This window comes from Cydia amplana, chromosome 22, assembly GCF_948474715.1.
Source record: "Cydia amplana chromosome 22, ilCydAmpl1.1, whole genome shotgun sequence".
In the NCBI taxonomy this organism is placed as follows: Eukaryota; Metazoa; Arthropoda; class Insecta; order Lepidoptera; family Tortricidae; genus Cydia; species Cydia amplana.
This window is the reverse complement of record NC_086090.1, coordinates 2,706,305-2,724,848: the sequence shown is the minus strand read 5'-3', so window position 1 is coordinate 2,724,848 and position 18,544 is coordinate 2,706,305. Positions and strand designations below refer to the sequence as shown.

The window sequence follows — 18,544 nt, the reverse complement described above, 5'->3', positions numbered from 1 at the left end:
AGTTAGGTCATTCGCGAATCTCGGAAGAGAGTACCAGGCGGAGTATATTATTATACCATGAATGACACTGTCGGTAGACAAAAGTTGTGCCCCAAGTTTGACAGCTGAAGAAGATGGCGCTCTACGGCGCCATAATTATGTTTTATAGTAACTGAATTGTCAATCAACAAGACGTTTACTTTTACCTAAATAGTCCAAATCTAATTAAATCGCTTCTATAGTATTTTTCAAACTCGATGGGTAGGATGACAGCTGTCATTTCAATTCCTACATTTCCTACCCATCGAATTTGAAAAATACTATTAAAAATGAAACTGTTTATTATAAATAAAAATTACAAGGTACGCGGATAGACTTACAGCCATATTCGAACTTTAAGATACGTCAAATATAAGATATTGAAACGATACGGATCGGGTATGTCAGTGTCAAAAGTGACGTATTTCTTTGAAGAAACGTCACTTTTGACACTTTTATAGATATTCTACTTTTGACTTGACTTAACTTAACTATAGGCCTCGTATAAATACTACTAACCATCTATACTCCAGTCCATATTGTTAACTTCATCCTTCAATTCTTGTAAGACCTCTTGCATCATCTCGACTAGAGCACTCTTTTTATCACCTTCGGAGAAATTCTGGTATATAGTCTGTAAATAAATACAACGCATATTATTGAAGGCGTTGTAATAGTATTTTATACTTGATATATTGGAGAGCTTTTCAGTCGAGTACCGTAGGCAACGAAGCTTGCTGAGTTGCCTAAGTGAGGTACGAGATTGAAAAGCTTGATTATACCTATCACTATTGTATACAATACTTTTTCTACAAGTCAACAAAAATGTAATATTATAGTTGAGTTGGGAGCCCATACATTAAAAGTACCCAATTGCAGTTTGGTATACGAAATCTTAATTCAAGAATTACAGTCGACGAGTAGAAAAACAATTTAATAGATCCCGACTTTGGACATCAGTCGGAAGCGTAATAAAATAACTTATTTGAAAACGCAAAAGTTTATTCATTGTATAAATATTGTGTGAAATTAAAAAATCTGTATATTTTGTGATGACAGAAATGTCAAACGTCAACTTTTGACAACTAGATACCGCATAATGTATGGAGTCATACAGCGCCATTTAGATTACTTGACAAATTCGAAGCACGAATTTGCATACTTAAACATAACACATATTACACGATTATTTTTACTTCGTGACAAATCCTTTTGACATTTCATAAAGAGTTTATGTTTTGACACTACACCTTATAAAACAAAGTCCCTCTCCGCGTCTGTCTGTTTGTATGTTTGGATCGCGATAAACTCATAAACATCTGAACGGATTTTCATGCGGCTTTCACTTATCGATAGAGTGATTCTTGTATAATTTGCTAACCCGTGCGAAGCCGGGGCGGGTCGCTAGTATAAGATAATACAGTAGGTTTTACCTCAAAAAGCTGTTTCTCCTGTACGGCGACATACTGTATCTTCTTGGGAACAACTTGCAACTCGCGCGCTAATTCGAATGACGATAATATCAGTTGCTGCACTAACTTCACGTGGATCTGAAAAAAAAAATGATTTAGGTGAAGAAAATTTTAGAGCAGATTTAGGTTTTATTTACTGAGAAATAAAACCGGCTAAATATGTCTCACACAGAAATTCGACAATAAAAAATATCTTAAATTCACGCACAGTTTTTATTTTTCAGTTGTAGTGTTAACGACTCTGTCGCTTTCCTGTCGCTATTGTGTTGCCTACTGATATCGATACGTATTTTATCTTACCTCAGTAAGCTTAGTACTGTTCTCAAGCAAATAATCCTGTAGACAATCACTACCTACTACACTGTTGATTAAAGCAGTTCTTGTGTTAACGACTCTGTCGCTTTCCTGTCGCTATTGTGTTGCCAACTGATATCGATACGTAGTTTATCTTACCTCACTAAGTTTAGTACTGTTCTCAAGCAAATAATCCTGTAGACTTGTAGACAATCACTACCGAACGCCCATACACTGTTTGTTAAAGCAGTTCTAGTGTTAACGACTCTGTCGCTTTCCTGTCGCTATTGTGTTGCCAACTGATATCGATACGTATTTTATCTTACCTCACTAAGTTTAGTACTGTTCTCAAGCAAATAATCCTGTAGACAATCACTACCGAACGCCATAACACTGTTTATTAAAGCAGTTCTTGTGTCAACGACTGTCGCTTTCCTGTCGCTATTGTGTCGCCTACTGATATCGATACGTAGTTTATCTTACCTCACTAAGTTTAGTACTGTTCTCAAGCAAATAATCCTGGAGACAATCACTACCGAAGGCCACTACACTGTTGATTAAAGCAGTTCTTGTGTTTACGACTCTGTCGCTCTCCTGTCGCTCTGTTGTTTTGCTGTCGACGGTACGTAGTATTTCGACATCGTCTACTATTAACCATTGACTTTTCGTTTGGTGTTTTGGGGGCGGGTGAACTAGAAAGACCAAATGGTAATAGCTAGATAAATAATAATGATGGTAATGTACTAAAAAAACAGACAGACGGACAGCAAAGCCTTAGAAGTAGGGTCCTGTCGGCACCTAACGGGTATGCAATAAAAAAAACCTTATTCACTATACTAAAACATTATGTAAATTCTTCGTAACAAGGCTTCAACGTATTCGATTTTATAATATTATAGGTTCCGTTACTAAATTTCGTCACAGGAATGGTATTATATACAATCTCATTGAACAGCTTGAGTTGGAATTGGAGCGTAACCTACAAGAGTCAAAAGAATTTAAACCTTCAATTCAATAGTCACAATCCACATTCGAATGGCAGCAAGCTTTCAACCGTGGCGATGCTATTTAAATATGCCTTGTAATGACTATAATTTACGGTTCAATTTCCTTTGAGCAGTTTGTTGTGAATCGTAGTATTAAGAGCTATACTTACACATAAGTTCCCACTGATCTAACAATTCGTTCATGAAGGCCACTCGTTCCTCGCTCAGTCTTTCCAGTCTTTCTTCGCTATATCTTACTGTCAGTCTTTTGTTTATTGGGGAATCATCTGAGTTTCTGAAACAAACAATACGAGGCGGTTAACTCGGGCGATTTAGTCATGTTATAGAAAAGTGCCGATTCAAGATACACAATGGAGTCAAATAATGTCTTAGTCATTAGATTTTGTCGATATATCGAGCGAAATCCGGCAACCTTATGCTATAAACATCACGGTTCTTCCGTAGTAGTGCTTCTGGGCATTTTTCGCGAATCGACAACCATTGTGCCTATTTTTAACCGACTTCCAAATCTAAAAGGAGGAGGTTATCAATTCGGTTGTATGTTTTTTTTATTTTTTTTTATGTTTGTTACTCCATATCTCCGTCATTACTGGACCGATTTTGAAATTTTTTTTTTGCATTACATATATACAACAAAGCATATACATTTAAAAAAGTGACATTTGATGAAGTGGAACTGCTGATGATGATCAGAACGGAACTCTTCAACGACGCATAGTACACGTTTGACGATTTGTCCTCTTCGTTATGTTTGTTAAGCAAGTTAAGTTTTTAACCGACTTCCAAATCTATAAAAGGAGGAGGTTATCAATTCGGTTGTATGTTTTTTTTTATTTTTATTATTTTTTTTATGTTTGTTACTCCATATCTCAGTCATTACTGGACCGATTTTGAAATTTTTTTTTTTATTGTATGTATATGCATACAGATTGGTCCCGTTTTTGTCAAAACCCAGTTCTGATGATGGGATCCATGAGTAATCGAGGGAACTCCTCAAATCTTAAAGGCATACATATAGTGATTTTTGTGTTTTTATCAACAAATCAAGCATATACATTTAAAAAAGTGACATTTGATGAAGTGGAACTGCTGATGATGATCAGAACGGAACTCTTCAACGACGCATAGTACACGTTTGACGATTTGTCCTCTTCGTTATGTTTGTTAAGCAAGTTAAGTTTTTAAGCCACATTTTTGTCAAGCTCGAGTTCTGATGATGGGATCCATGAGGAATCGAGGGAACTCCTCAAATCTTAAAGGCATGCATATAGAGATTTTTGTATTTTCATCAAAAAATTAAGCATTTTCATTAAAAACTGTCGCATTTGATGCAGTGGAACTGCTGATGATGATCATAACGGAACTCTTCAACGACGCATAGCTCGCATTTGGCGATTTGTCCTTTTCGTTACGTTTGTTAAGTAAGTTAGGTTTTTAGGCACATTTATGTCAATCTCAAGTCCTGAACATGGGATCCATGAGGAATCGAGGGAACTCCTCAAATCTTAAAGGCATACGTATAGAATTTTATATATTTTCATCAGAAAATCAAGCATTTACATTACAAACTGTGGCATTTGATGAAGCGGAACTGCTGATGATGATCAGAACAGAACTCTTCAACGATGCATAGTACACGTTTTGTGATTCTGAATTTCGATTTTGACTTGGACTGGGCCCCGGACTCCGGACTCGGACCCGTACTCGGACTCGGACCCGTACTCGGACTCGGACCCGGATCCGGACACGGACCCGGACCTTGATCTGGAAAACCACTATGATACCTAAACTAAACAAACCACTATGATTACCATAAAATGTATACATATTACCAAATAAAGTATAAGCGCCGTTAAGTGGGTCCAGGCTAGTAGTTAGAGAAGTCGGTTTTTTTCTATTAAAGATTATCTTCCGTAGTATCCGTGGCCTCGATCCAAATATCTACTAAGTCTGAGTTATTTTTCAGAGAAAATTCAATAAATAAGAGACTCAGGTGAGGTCTTCTTATAGGAGGTCCTATAATCCACCAATTCCTGATCCGATTCCGAAAGTTCACCTAAACAGCACGGTTCTTCCGTAGATTCCGTGGCGTCGTACCAAAGATCAACTCACTCGCAGGTATTTCCCGTGCATATGAAACTCACCTCCTAATTCCTTTCACAAATTACTGGTCCGATTCAGGAAGTTCACCTAAACAGAACGGTTCTTCCGTATATTTTGTGGCGTCGTACCAAAGATCTACTCACTCGCAGGTATTTCCAACGTATCCGAAACTCACCTCCTAATTCCTTCCAGTAATTCCTGGTCCGATTCGGGCAGTTCTCCTAAACAACACGGTTCTTCCGTAAATTCCGTGGCATCGTACCAAAGATCAACTCACTCGCAGGTATTTCCCGTGCATATGAGACTCACCTCCTAATTCCTTTCACAAATTACTGGTCCGATTCCGGAAGTTCACCTAAACAGCACGGTTCTTCCGTAGATTCTGTGGCGTCGTACCAAAGATCTACTCACTCGCAGGTATTTCGAACGTATCCGAAACTCACCTCCTAATTCCTTCCAGTAATTCCTGGTCCGATTCGGGCAGTTCTCCTAAACAACACGGTTCTTCCGTAAATTCCGTGGCATCGTACCAAAGATCAACTCACTCGCAGGTATTTCCCGTACATATGAAACTCACCTCCTAATTCCTTTCACAAATTACTGGTCCGATTCAGGTAGTTCCCCTAAACAGCACGGTTCTTCCGTAGATTCTGTAGCGTCGTACCAAAGATCTACTCACTCCCAGGTATTTCCAACGTATCAGAAACTCACCTCCTAATTCCTTCCACCAATTCCTGGTCCGATTCCGGAAGATCACCTAAACAGCACGGCTCTTCCGTAGATTCCGTGGCATCGTACCAGAGATCCACTCGTTCCCCGGCTTGGCTGTCCGCGAATAATGCGAAGAGAACTTGCGCGTTTGGGTTGATTTCTTTTATTTGGTGGAGGTCCAGGCAATTCTGGAACAAAATTGCACTTATAGAATTTCCACTTTAGAACTAAATTATATATCGTTTGTCTGTACCTAATCGTGTATTTTTAACACAAAATATAGCTTATCGAGCAAGCCACGGAATAGAATACCTACGTATTACTGGTGGCGGGCCCCTGGCACCTGTTCGTCGGTGGATAGCAATCAGAGTGGCGGATCACTTAAAAAAGTGGAATTTATGGAGCTTTAAGTATGGCCAATAATTTAAATACTGCCTTGCTAGGTGTTTCAGTAGCAGTGAAAAAAGGAAACTCTTTTACTGAAACCGAGTGATACATAGGTAGTACCTTTGTTGGCTCTATTACTCTGATATTTCTGGCATGTCACATTTACATTTACAAAAAAGACCACTCACCTCCGCCGTAAGCACGAAATCATCACCATCTCTAGCTTTCCACTTCCTAACTCTCTCAACAACACATTCCTTTTCCTCGGTCTCACTATTATGCGACTGATACATATTGAACATAGTCCAAAAGTCCTCCTCACTCCTAGAGCACACAACGTTATCACTCGATATGTCATCACTAAACACGTTTTTACCTATCCTATCTATCGCGTATAAGTATATGGGGTTGAACAGTTTTAGTATCACATCGCGTTTTTCGTACAGTTCCAAGTATTTTTGCTTTAGTTTGGGTAGGGTGGTCTGGTCGGCAGCTATGTCTGGTGGCACGATGATGCGGAGACCGTCTTTTAGTATGGGAATGTTCAGTTCGACTTCTAATACGGTTGAGAAGTCTGTTGAGTTTTGGCGGATGAGATCCTGGGAAAAAATGTTGTAATTAACATTTTTTACAGAAATGCTTACGACTACTTCGAGCGAGTAAATGAGACACAGTCTAAACTGGGGGGAGGATAATGTGCAGACACTGGTAGGAAACTGCCACAAAAAGGAAAAACTAGGCCTAAAGACCACCCCACACTGGCGTCTTGAGCGCCGGCGTCTAGTCAACGCTATGGAAAAAGTTGACCAGCACCCGACGTTCGGGAGACGCTAGTGTGGGATGGCCCTTATTAGTCCAATCCAGTTACCTTACAAAGTTAGAGCAAGTGGCAAATATCAAATGATAGTTTGTACATCAGTCACAAGAAATTTTATGTGTGGGGTTTGAGCCCGCGAAGGCCGAATGGCTTACAGCTTACAGCAAGTAGAAAATCAGCCCTGAAAACCAGCGCCATGGCTAAGTATCTTAGTCATCGGCAAATGCTGAGTGTCATCCATTTTGGTGTTAGTGTAAGGCCTGAGTGGACGCTCGAGTTGGGCGTGCAGCGGGGCGGGGCGTGCGGCGTGCATGTTAAACAAATGCAAACGTATAGTAGCGGCCTTAGTGCACGCTGCTCAAATCACTTGTGAGCCGAACGCTCCGCTCCGAGCGTCCACTCAGGCCTTACACTTAGAATGTATTAGAATAAGATGTATTTGTAGGTTAAGTTTTATTTTGACACCTAATGGGTTAATCAACTTTTTCTTGTCACACGTTACGGTCTCCTGAGTCACTTAAAATTCTAGGTTTTTCGTATTTAAATGAACCAAAGTTGCATTTTATGGTAGTTATAAGACCTTTCCATAATGTGACATCTACTGAGCATGTTAGTAGAACGTTGTACAGTAGTTCTTCTAACAATCTATGCTACTATTGTCTCTTCGCTGATGGGACAGAATAGTTATAAACTATTTATATTATATTAACTCACATTTATAGACGGGTCTAACGCGAAATTTATTCAATTACCTTTATTTACCGACGTTTGGACACAGGTTTCACTGGTCACGGTCGCGGCTAACTTATGTCCCAGCAAAATGTCAAAACAGAGATTTGTGCAACTACCCGACGAAAAGTGTATGAAAAAGTTTGGGGTAGACATCACACCCGTCTATAAATGTGAGTTAATATGTGTTCAAAACGCGAAAGTTTTAAATATTATATTTCTATTATGTTCTAAAATCAGGATTACTTTAAGTGGCAAAGTGTCCCAGGGTGCCTTGTTGCACTCCAAATCTTCGACCAGCTCGAACTCTGAATTACCAAGAGTGAGGTGCACTTGGGTGCTGCTGCCATATTGTATCCTGAGCTGAAAAAATAATTATCTAATTCATTTCGGATTTTTGGGATTTTTCCCTTTACATGTACGTACTTTCTTCCTCCTCAGCGTACCTTTTGCTTTTCAGGTAGTAGCACGAGCGATTTTACTAACAATAGACAAAGAGTTAGCCGTAAGGGCCAGCTTGAAAACTAACGACTATAGCCCTATAAGTTTTGATTGTTTTGCGAATATCAAAGCATATGCTTAAGTTTTAACCTTTTAACCATTTAACATTCCTTTCTAGTCATTCGATTTCGAACTGTAACTCTTATAGTAGAGGTGCGTTTTTGTTTTAAATATAGTATGTTGCCGCTGCGGACTTTTACGGACTCTTACGTAAAGGAGGGTTAACGGCCGTATGTATCTTTCGTTTGTGTAAAAAATTTGTTTGTTGTTGTGTAAAAAATTCCAAGAAATTTCAGGGCTTAAATAGTAATACCTAGACATAAAAATCTAATTGATATTACAAACGTTCCTAAGAAAATGTTGAGGTACGGAACCCTAAAAAAGCGGCCAAGTGCGAGTCGGACTCGCCCATGAAGGGTTCCGTATTAAGGGGATTTATGACGTATTAAAAAAAAACTACTTACTAGATCTCGTTCAAACCAATTTTCAGTGGAAGTTTGCATGGTAATGTACATCATATACATTTTTTAGTTTTATTATTCTCTTATTTTAGAAGTTACAGGGGGGGGACACATTTTACCACTTTGGAAGTGTCTCTCGCGCAAACTATTCAGTTTAGATAAAAAATATATTACAAACCTCAATATCATTTTTGAAGACCTATCCATAGATAGGTACCCCACACGAATGGAATTGATGAAAAAAAAAATTTGAGTTTGATGTTGAGTTCTAAGTAAGGGGAACCCCCAAAATTTATTGTTTTTTTTTTCTATTTTTGTGTGAAAATCTTAATGCGGTTCACAGAATACATCTACTTACCAAGTTTCAACAGTATAGTTCTTATAGTTTCGGAAAAAAGTGGCTGTGACATACGGACGGACGGACGGACAGACAGACAGACAGTAACGAATCCATAAGGGTTCCGTTTTTTGCCATTTGGCTACGGAACCCTAAAAAGGGAAACAGATCTGTTTCCCTTGTTGTTTTTGTTGTTTTGGCTTACCCAGCGGCAGTGAGCCGGCGCTGGCTCCGGCAGTAGGCGACGTCCGAGGAGACAGTGCAGCAGGCGCGCCCGCGCGGCAGCACTAGTCCCCAACACCACTATAGCTGCAGGGCGGCCTGATGCTTCCCCTATTTCCTCCACGCGGCTGGAGACATCCCTTATATCTGCAAGGGTTAAAAAAAATATATTGTTATTTGAGGTAATTTAGTCCTGTCGTTTCCCACGATATGACGTCACCCATAAGCGTTCTGGCTCAAATATGAGCCGCTGGGAGGTGACAGATTAATTGTAATTTCACATTTATTCTTTAGTGTAATTTTATATAAATCATTTTTTTTTAACAAAAAACGCTCTTTTGGGTTTGGAGTATGCTCGCAGTACGCACGCAGCGTGTCTACGACCGGTACTCCAAATTTTATATAAAAACAAAAAACAAATGAAAAAGAAGTACGCTTTAAAAAAAAGTTTTAAAAGTTTGCGAGGTCCTGGTAGGCTTCCGTAAATTAGAACACATATCAGTGAAAGATAAGGATCAAAGTCAAATGGCGTACTAACAGTTTTAATCTTCTGTCAAAAGATGGCGGTAAATTTACTGAGCTGAGGGTACATAATTTACCATGACAGTAACTCTCTATAAAATCTATTCTCTTTGATATTTGCAAATTGTTTTGACAATTCTAAAAAAGAAACTGATTTCATGATTTGACTAGTAGGAGAATATACTTGGTCAAGCAGATCTAGTCAGTAGAAAAAGGCGGCAAATTTGAAAAAGGTAGGCGCGAAGGGATATCGTCCCATAGAAAATTTGAATTTCGCGCCTTTTTTTGCTGACAAGATTTGGTTGACCATCTATCATCATCCTGGACATTTATCCCTATTTGGGGTCGGCCTTCCTTGTCCTAAGCCTCCAGGTGGCACGGTTCCTGGTTAGGTTCTTGTCAATATTTTGTTCTTTGAGGTCTTTTTGGACCGTCGTCCACCAAGTGGCGGGGGGCCTTCCGCTTCTGCGCTTCGTCGTCGTCAAGTATAAGGCTGTTTTGACGATATGGTCTTCGTGTCGCCATGCTCTATTCTACCTACCCAGCTCCAGTGCGTCGGCGACGTCACGCAGCGAGCGGCGCGTGTCGCGCACGAGCCCGCGCAGCGCGCGCAGGCGCGCCGCGAGCCGCCGCGACCACAGCACGCCGCCCGCCATCTCCCTGAAACCAAATAAAAATAAGTGTACCGCGAACAAAATTTGTGCGGTACACTAAAAATAGGGTTGGCCGGTCGAAGTATTTAGCAGATGGCGCCATCATAGCTTGCCCTGTCAATCCCTAGAATTGTGTAATTTTTTTGTTATTTTAATGCTCTGAATGCCAGCCCTTTAAGCCAAATCTCATAGAAAAAGGGGCAAGCTATGATGGCGCCATCTATGCAAACCTTTGACAGTTGCCAACCCCATTAATAGCGTTTGCAATCCGGATCCGAAATGTATGCAATTATCCTGATCTGGATCCGGATCCGCGGATCTTCCCATACATTTCGGATCCGTCGCGCAAACCCTACCCATTAAGTTACAGGGCAGTTACAAAAAAAAACTTTTTAGCCTTTTGAAATCGATACGAATCCACATCTTTGTGATTCTGAGTAAAAAAAAAATACTTTTTTTTTAAATGTCCAGGAACCAGAAACTCTAAACAAATGTTCCGAAGGGTTACCATCTAACTTTTCATAGCATCTGTAATCCCAAATATTCCCGATAAATTCTTCTTTTCGCCTGGCGTTTGTCGATAAGTAAACTAGGCTAAAGGTATATGGTAATCTAGATCTTTTATAATTATACCTAGAACACCTATGTCATTCATGCTTGACTAGTTGCGGTTATAGCTGTGAAGGTTCCCCGTTCAGTGTCGGAGCGGAATTCGAATTACTAAAATCTAATCTTGATTTCATATTGATTTGACATATTTTCCATTACATCTTTGTCGTACCTACTTGAAATGCTTAAGAGCCAACAGGAGTGGTCATTTCTCCATACAAACGTACTCGACTGTTTCCTCCGTGGGTTTTGAAGCTAGAGCAATGATTTTTTCAACACAGATTAATATTGTCAATATCTGTGTCGGACCGTTTTGCTTTTTTTGATATTTTTGTTTTTTAAGGCGCTAGAGCCCTTCAAAAATGGCCAAAATGGCCTAATTGTCTATGCCGCAATGAGAGGCGTGCTATTCAAAACTGACACCAATTAGTCAAAAAAGCAAAACGGTCCGACACAGATAATGTCATAATCATTTAGATTTCCAAATTTGGTTACGATTGGTTAAGTTTTGGAGGAGGAAACAGTCGAGTACGAAACCTCGATTTTTGAGATTTTTACGCAGGATTTTTCGCCTTGTCCTTATCGCACTAGTTTTAGGAGCCGCTTCCGTTAGCGAGACGGGTATATTTACCTAAAATATTTAAATCTTAGCTCCTGTTGGCTCATAATGGTGTGAGTAATGTGATATCGATAACGAAAGGTAGGTTTTGAGTTCAGTCTTTTTTTTTTCAAATAAGTGTGTAAATTGAAGCAAGGGTTTTTATCATTTTGTCTAAATCAATATTGTGCCAGATCAAAATAAGAACATGTTATTAAATGTCCTTAAAAGTCCTTAAAACGATTTAAATAACAACACAAATAATATATTTATTTGTAGGCACTTAAGGATTTTAATTGAAGTATTTTTTTTAAACAAAAAATAAATTAAAACTAGTCAAATTGTGTCTTCCAAAGGAAAGCAAACCTTACTCCCTTACAATACAATGTATATCACAATATCCATGTTCAATGCAGTAATGTTGTGAAACAGTAATCGTAGATGAATCATATGTAGCAATTTAATGAGCTATTTCGTAATATCCATATGAATGAAACTAATGCTGCAGTGTTTTAAGATAAGATAAAATATAGTTTATTCAAGTAGGCATAATTACAATGCACTTATGAACGTCAAATAAAGCTTTACCCGCTCCAACCCTACACCTCTGCCCCGAGAAGATTAAAATCCCCCCTCAATTGGAGGAGGGTATCCCAATATGGGACCGGCAACAAGCTCGGCGGGACACATCTTTAAAAAAAAAATACATACGAGAAAATAAGGAAAATATTTAAATAATACAAAGGTGGCAAACTAGTGTACGGCGCGACTAATGAGGAGACAATGTGATTAATAAACGGACTACGTAGCCTATGGTAGCCTGCAGCTTCAAAGGTGCGGCAACAATTTCAAACTTATAAGTTAATCATTAATCAATGAATGTACAGCAGCAGAAGTTGCTAGGCGGGCGAGGTGTTCAAAATTATCTTGACGCGCTCTTATTATATTAAATACTAGCCACACGCCCCGGCTTCGCGCGGGTTAACAAATTATACATACCTAAAGCTTTATCTAGAATCACTCTCTATTAAAAACAAGCAACAACGGTTGCACTCCGGGAGTGCCGATAGAAGTGAAAACTCACCTCACTATGTTACCGACGCCCGGTAACACGATACATACGTTTAGCGGAGATATTCTATTTATTTATTATATATTATTATCATTCTCAAATAAGATCACACTTTTTCATTGACATGTTTATTTACATACTGGCCATACTGCCATGACAACGTCAAATTATTTGAACATATAGGTAAAGATCGAGTCTTGAAAAGGAGTCCGCAACATAAATGTCAAATAACATTGAGTTTTTCTTTATTGATTTAAATGCCATTTAAATTATGAGTGGCCACCTTACGGGGCTTACGGTCACGTGATCGCCTTATGATGTCTCGAGTTTATAATTTTTTCCCCACCTCAAAAAGTGCCCAGCGCGGCTAAAGAAGTTTTCACTTCAAAAACTGCATCAAAATCCGTTGCGTAATTTTAAAGATCTAAGCATACATAGGGACAGACAAACAGCGGGAAGCGACTTTGTTTTATACTATGTAGTGATAAAGTCGCGTCAAGATCATATTGAACACCTCGCCCGCTTAGCAACTTCTGCTGCTGACTGTACAAAACCACAAACGTTTATAAAATCGCGATTATTATTATGGCTACAGTGAACGTGATTTACGTGATAACCTCTGTTTACTTCTTGACAACACTGTATTTTATTCGTTTGACCCTCTATACAGGGTGGATAGTTGAAATGGGTCAATAGGGGCAAATACTTTACAATAGTTGTCACTATGCAAATATGACAATCCATCGTCAGTTTATTTTATTTAAGTATTACTAGGATTTAGAAAAGTGTAGTCAAGGTGTAATCAAAGTGTAGTGGGTCAACCCAAATCCCCAACGCCAAATGTCATCATCATTCTTCTTAGAATCTACCGAAGTCCGAAATACCATTATTGGTACCGTTAATAGATTCATAGGTTCATATTGAGGCCGTTAGTTCAAGTCTCACCCAAGACAGTAAATTTTCCACTTTTAAATTTATTCTAAGCTTTATAGTCCAAAAGCTTCCAACTACGGTCGAAAACTCGAATATCTATCTTCGTTCAGGTGTGATACTGATATTCAAATACGTACCTAATTGAATATTGCAGTTCTAAGGCAAAATATTTTTGGCAAGAAAAAAACTCAAGACAGAACTGAGAAGAACATTGGTAATTATACTTAATTAGGTACGTATTGAACCTTTATACCGTAGTTGGGTAACTTTTACGACAGTAAGTTCGAGTTACGACGATAAGTTCATATTTACAAGTGTTTTCTAAATTTAACAGATGAATACCTATCCGAATGCTATGACAACACGCTTTTACCTACATCACAATCTCATCACAATACTACATTATCACTACCTATCGACTAGGTCATTGAATCAACAATACATTAATACAAATAACAGCGACGTCAATTAATTAATTAGCTATGTACTAAACAATATTCAAATCACTTGTCGAAACCAGAAGGCCTACCGCGAACCACGTTCTACGTGTTGTCTCTCTGTCGCACGTAAATTTGGACGTGTGACAGGGAGGCAACACTTCGAACGTTTTTCGCGGTAGGTCCTCTGTATACTGTCCGTCCGGTCCGTCGCGTTCTGAGGGCATTGTCCAAGATGGCCGACCGCCTTTCGTTGTAATTTGAATCTTGTTACTATAAAAATAAAGTCGCTAAGTGAGAAGATCGAAGATCTCATGTTACTCTGGCGCTCCACTAGCTTGCGTTCAAGTGCCATCACCAACAATTTTGAACATAAGTAACCCTTCTTGCACCGAGATAAGGACTATCTCTGATCAGTTGTGTTTCTATAGGTACTGATACAGATTCGTGCATAAGTCAATCGTTGATGGGCGACCTTTCACCGAACGATAACTGCACATCCTACGAGGGGTATTCAAAATATTCTCGGTATGAGAATGAAAACAAACAAGTACGAAAAGTTTGATATTTTTATTTTTCAATATACTCCCCCCCTATGTTCATACACTTAAAAGATCGATCAATTATTTTTTTTAATCCCTCGTAAAAATATTTTTTATCTTTCGTGTAAAAATGCTCCTCCACTGCCGCCTTCAATGCTTCATCGTCAGAAAATTTATTTCCACGCAGATCCTTTTTAAGATTGGGGAGCAAAAAGAAGTCGCTGGGGGCTAAGTCCGGACTATACGGTGGGTGAGTAACAGTTTTAAACCCACGTTCAACAATAGCTGCCTTGGCAATATGAGCAGTATGGACGGGGGCGTTGTCATGCAGAAGCAGAATACCTTTGGTTAACTTTCCTCGCCTCTTTTCTTTAATTACATCCTTTAATTGACGTAGAATGTTAGCGTAGTACTGTCCTGTGATATTTACACCTTTTTCTTTATAATCGATTAGTAATACTCCTTCACAATCCCAAAATATCGTGGCCATGACCTTGCCAGCTGAAGGGATGACCTTCAACTTCTTGGGATGAGCTGAACCCTTAATGTGCCACTGCATGGACTCTTGTTTACTCTCTGGGTCATAATGATGAACCCAGGTTTCATCTCCAGTAACTATTCTTTGCAGCACCTCATCAGGATTTTCACCGCACAGGTCAATAAAATCGGAACAACAAGCTACACGCATGTCTTTTTGAAGCCGAGTCAGCATTCGCGGAACCCATCTTGCACTTACTTTTGACATATTAAGATGGTCATGTATAATATCATGTACGGTACCAATAGAGAGATTGGTTACTTGTGCTATAGATTTTACCTTCACTCGACCATCTTCCAATATAAGTTTTTCCACTTTATCAATATTTTCTTGTGAAGTAGCTACTACAGGCCGGCCAGGTCTAGGGTCATCTTCAATACTCTCCCTTCCGCGTTTAAACTCGCTTGACCACTTTTGAATGGTAGATAAAGAAGGAGCAGACTCACGGTAAACACAATCCATTTCCTCTTTTATGGTTTTTTGATTTTTACCCTGTTTTGTCAAGAATTTTATCACGCATCGATGTTCTAATTTAGTTAACATTGTCAATTCGCACAGGATGTTCATGTTTGTTCAGCAATTGCAGAAAAACAAAAGACTATCTCGGTTCGAATTATACTTTTTTTTAATGTCAATGAATAAACCTTAGCGGCCAGTAACGAAAGAAATTTTAGAAGAGGTCGTAAGATATCAATACCGAGAATATTTTGAACGCCCCTCGTATTTCTGTGCTGGAATCTTTTGGGGGAACTTTCCATTCATAATATTAAATCAAATTAATTAAACATCTATTCGATAGATGTCAAACATAAAGACATCATATCAATACAGAAAGACATATGTTAATAAGTTACGCGTATTGAGTTGATTTTTAGGGTTCCGTACCCAAAGGGTAAAAAGCGGCCAAGTGCGAGTCGGACTCGCCCATGAAGGGTTCCGTATTTAGGCGATTTATGACGTATAAAAAAAAACTACTTACTAGATCTCGTTCAAACCAATTTTCGGTGGAAGTTTACATGGTAATGTACATCATATATTTTTTTTAGTTTTATCATTCTCTTATTTTAGAAGTTACAGGGGGGGGGACACACATTTTACCACTTTGGAAGTGTCTCTCGCGCAAACTATTCAGTTTAGAAAAAAATTATATTAGAAACCTCAATATCATTTTTGAAGACCTATCCATAGATACCCCACACGTATGGGTTTGATGAAAAAAAAATTTTTGAGTTTCAGTTCGAAGTATGGGGAACCCCAAAAATTTATTGTTTTTTTTCTATTTTTGTGTGAAAATCTTAATGCGGTTCACAGAATACATCTACTTACCAAGTTTCAACAGTATAGTTCTTATAGTTTCGGAGAAAAGTGGCTGTGACATACGGACGGACAGACGGACAGACGGACAGACGGACAGACGGACAGACAGACAGACATGACGAATCTATAAGGGTTCCGTTTTTTGCCATTTGGCTACGGAACCCTAAAAACGGGACCCTATTACTAAGACTCCGCTGTCCGATGATGTATTTCTGTTGCCGCTATAACAACAAATACTAAAAACAGAATAAAATAAAGATTTAAGTGGTGCTCCCATACAACAAACGTGATTTTTGACCGAAGTTAAGCAACGTCGGGCGGGGTCAGTACTTGGATGGGTGACCGTTTTTTTGCTTGTTTTGATCTATTTTTTGTTGATGGTGCGGAACCCTCCGTGCGCGAGCCCGACTCGCACTTGGCCGGTTTTTACTCGTAATCTCGTAAATACCTGGGCCGATTTTTATATTGTTAGGATTCGTTTTTAGGGTTCCGTATCTCAAAAGGAAAAAACGGAACCCTTATAGGATCACTCGTGCGACCGTCTGTCCGACCTTCCCTTTATCTCCGAAAGTAATGGGTCCAAAATTTTGATAGAATTTGGTAAGTTTGAAGAGCTTGCCATTCCGGGTGGAATAAATAGGAAATCCCGATTTAAATACAAAAAAAAAATAGATGTAATTTTCGGTGGAGTGGCGAAAATTCCATAATACCATAATGTTGGCCATCAGGCTAATAAACAAACTATTTAATAAATGCAAAAGGATGGAAAACACAATATCCGAGGGATCCTGGGTTTTAGTCTGGCTCATAGAGAAATATAAGTAAAGAAAGAGTGGTAACTCCATACATCAGGGCCCGTACCATGAGTCACTGACAGTGTCAAAACTGACATTTACGCTATCGAGAACGTAATTTACTTTCTATACATCTCGTTTGCACAAATATGCGAGTACGAGCGAGATGTATAGAAAGTAAATTACGTTCTCGACGGCGTTTATGTCAGTGCCAAACTGATGGTAGCCGTACAGTTTTCTTACCAAAACGCGAGTTATTTCGTAGTCGACATCTAGGGAGGGGAGTAGCCATTGTCTTATCATCACGGCATTTTTACTAGGATACATTGAAAAGAAATTTCTGGCAGTCCCTACTCGTACAAACAGCGACACTTCGGTGGACCTTATTCCTTTTGTAATAAGACTTATGAACTGTCAGTTAGCAGTGTGGGCGATGCATACAGGCGATAACCCAAGGAACAACTACCTTGGCGAGTAAACAAGATAACGTAACGACTCAATCTACTAACGGCAGATGAATTGTAATGTAGATGCGTTAAGGCAAATCCCATCCGAAGTTATTAATGGGTGTAATATAGGAAAACCGGACAAGTGCGAGTCGGACTCGCCCACCGAAGTATCCGTACTTTTTAGTATTTGTTGTTATAGCGGCAACAGAAATACATCATCTGTGAAAATTTCAACTGTCATTCATGAGATACAGCCTGGTGGGTGACAGACAGACGAACAGTGGAGTCTTAGTAATATAGATTCCCGTTTTTACCCTTTGGGTACGGAACCCTAATAAAAAAGGATCGAATCCACAAAAATCTGTCAAAAAAGTCATTCATTGAAGTAACAAATTTTAGAGGGCGAATCCTTTTCCTTAAACTACGACCATTTGGCGACGAACCCCTCTAACTGATACTAATCCTTTGATTTTTTAGTTCCCCGATTTCTTGAAAAATGGTGAACTAATTTTATTTGGTAAAATACTTTTTGTATAGCTATGTCACCATTGTATGTCAAGATCAAGATCTGATGGGATCCTGAAAAAATGTTCAAGTATTATAGGCTCTAGTATTTCATTTATACTAACTTGTGCACTTTCTCTCAGAATGAGATATCTAAGTGACGTATAAACTTGGCTAAGGGCCCGGCCACATGTGCGCGGTGCGGCGCCGCCGCCGCCGCGCGGCGCGGCACCGCAGAAATCTGCGGCGCCGCAAACCGCTCTGCGGCGACGCCCGCCGCAACGCTAAATTTTGCGGTGCCGCGCCGCGGCGCCGCAAAGCGGTGCGCGTCGCCGCGCGCGGTGCCGCGCGCGGTGCCGCAGCGCGGTGCGCGGCGCCGCGCGCGGTGCCGCAAAGCGGTGAGTTTCGCCGCGCGCGGTGCCGCCAAGCGGCGTGCGGCGCCGCGTGCGATGCCACGCTGCATAGTAAAGAATAAAATTCGACTACCAGTTGTTTAATCAGACATGGATCCCTTCAC

At 39.6% G+C, this 18,544-nt stretch overlaps 1 protein-coding gene across 1 annotated transcript in view; it reads right to left on the bottom strand.

Annotated features, from left to right (window-relative positions):
- LOC134658402 (dual serine/threonine and tyrosine protein kinase-like) overlaps positions 1-18,544 on the bottom strand; it is a 39,966-nt gene that overhangs the window by 6,396 nt on the left and 15,026 nt on the right. The window contains exons 2-10 of the mRNA XM_063514086.1: positions 10,123-10,241; positions 9,043-9,206; positions 7,785-7,901; positions 6,181-6,591; positions 5,606-5,793; positions 2,941-3,065; positions 2,268-2,476; positions 1,452-1,568; positions 538-652 (exon numbers count right to left, since the gene is read on the bottom strand). Coding sequence (XP_063370156.1) covers positions 538-652; positions 1,452-1,568; positions 2,268-2,476; positions 2,941-3,065; positions 5,606-5,793; positions 6,181-6,591; positions 7,785-7,901; positions 9,043-9,206; positions 10,123-10,237 — 1,561 coding nt within the window. The 5' untranslated portion in view covers positions 10,238-10,241. The remainder of the gene's footprint in view (positions 1-537; positions 653-1,451; positions 1,569-2,267; positions 2,477-2,940; positions 3,066-5,605; positions 5,794-6,180; positions 6,592-7,784; positions 7,902-9,042; positions 9,207-10,122; positions 10,242-18,544) is intronic.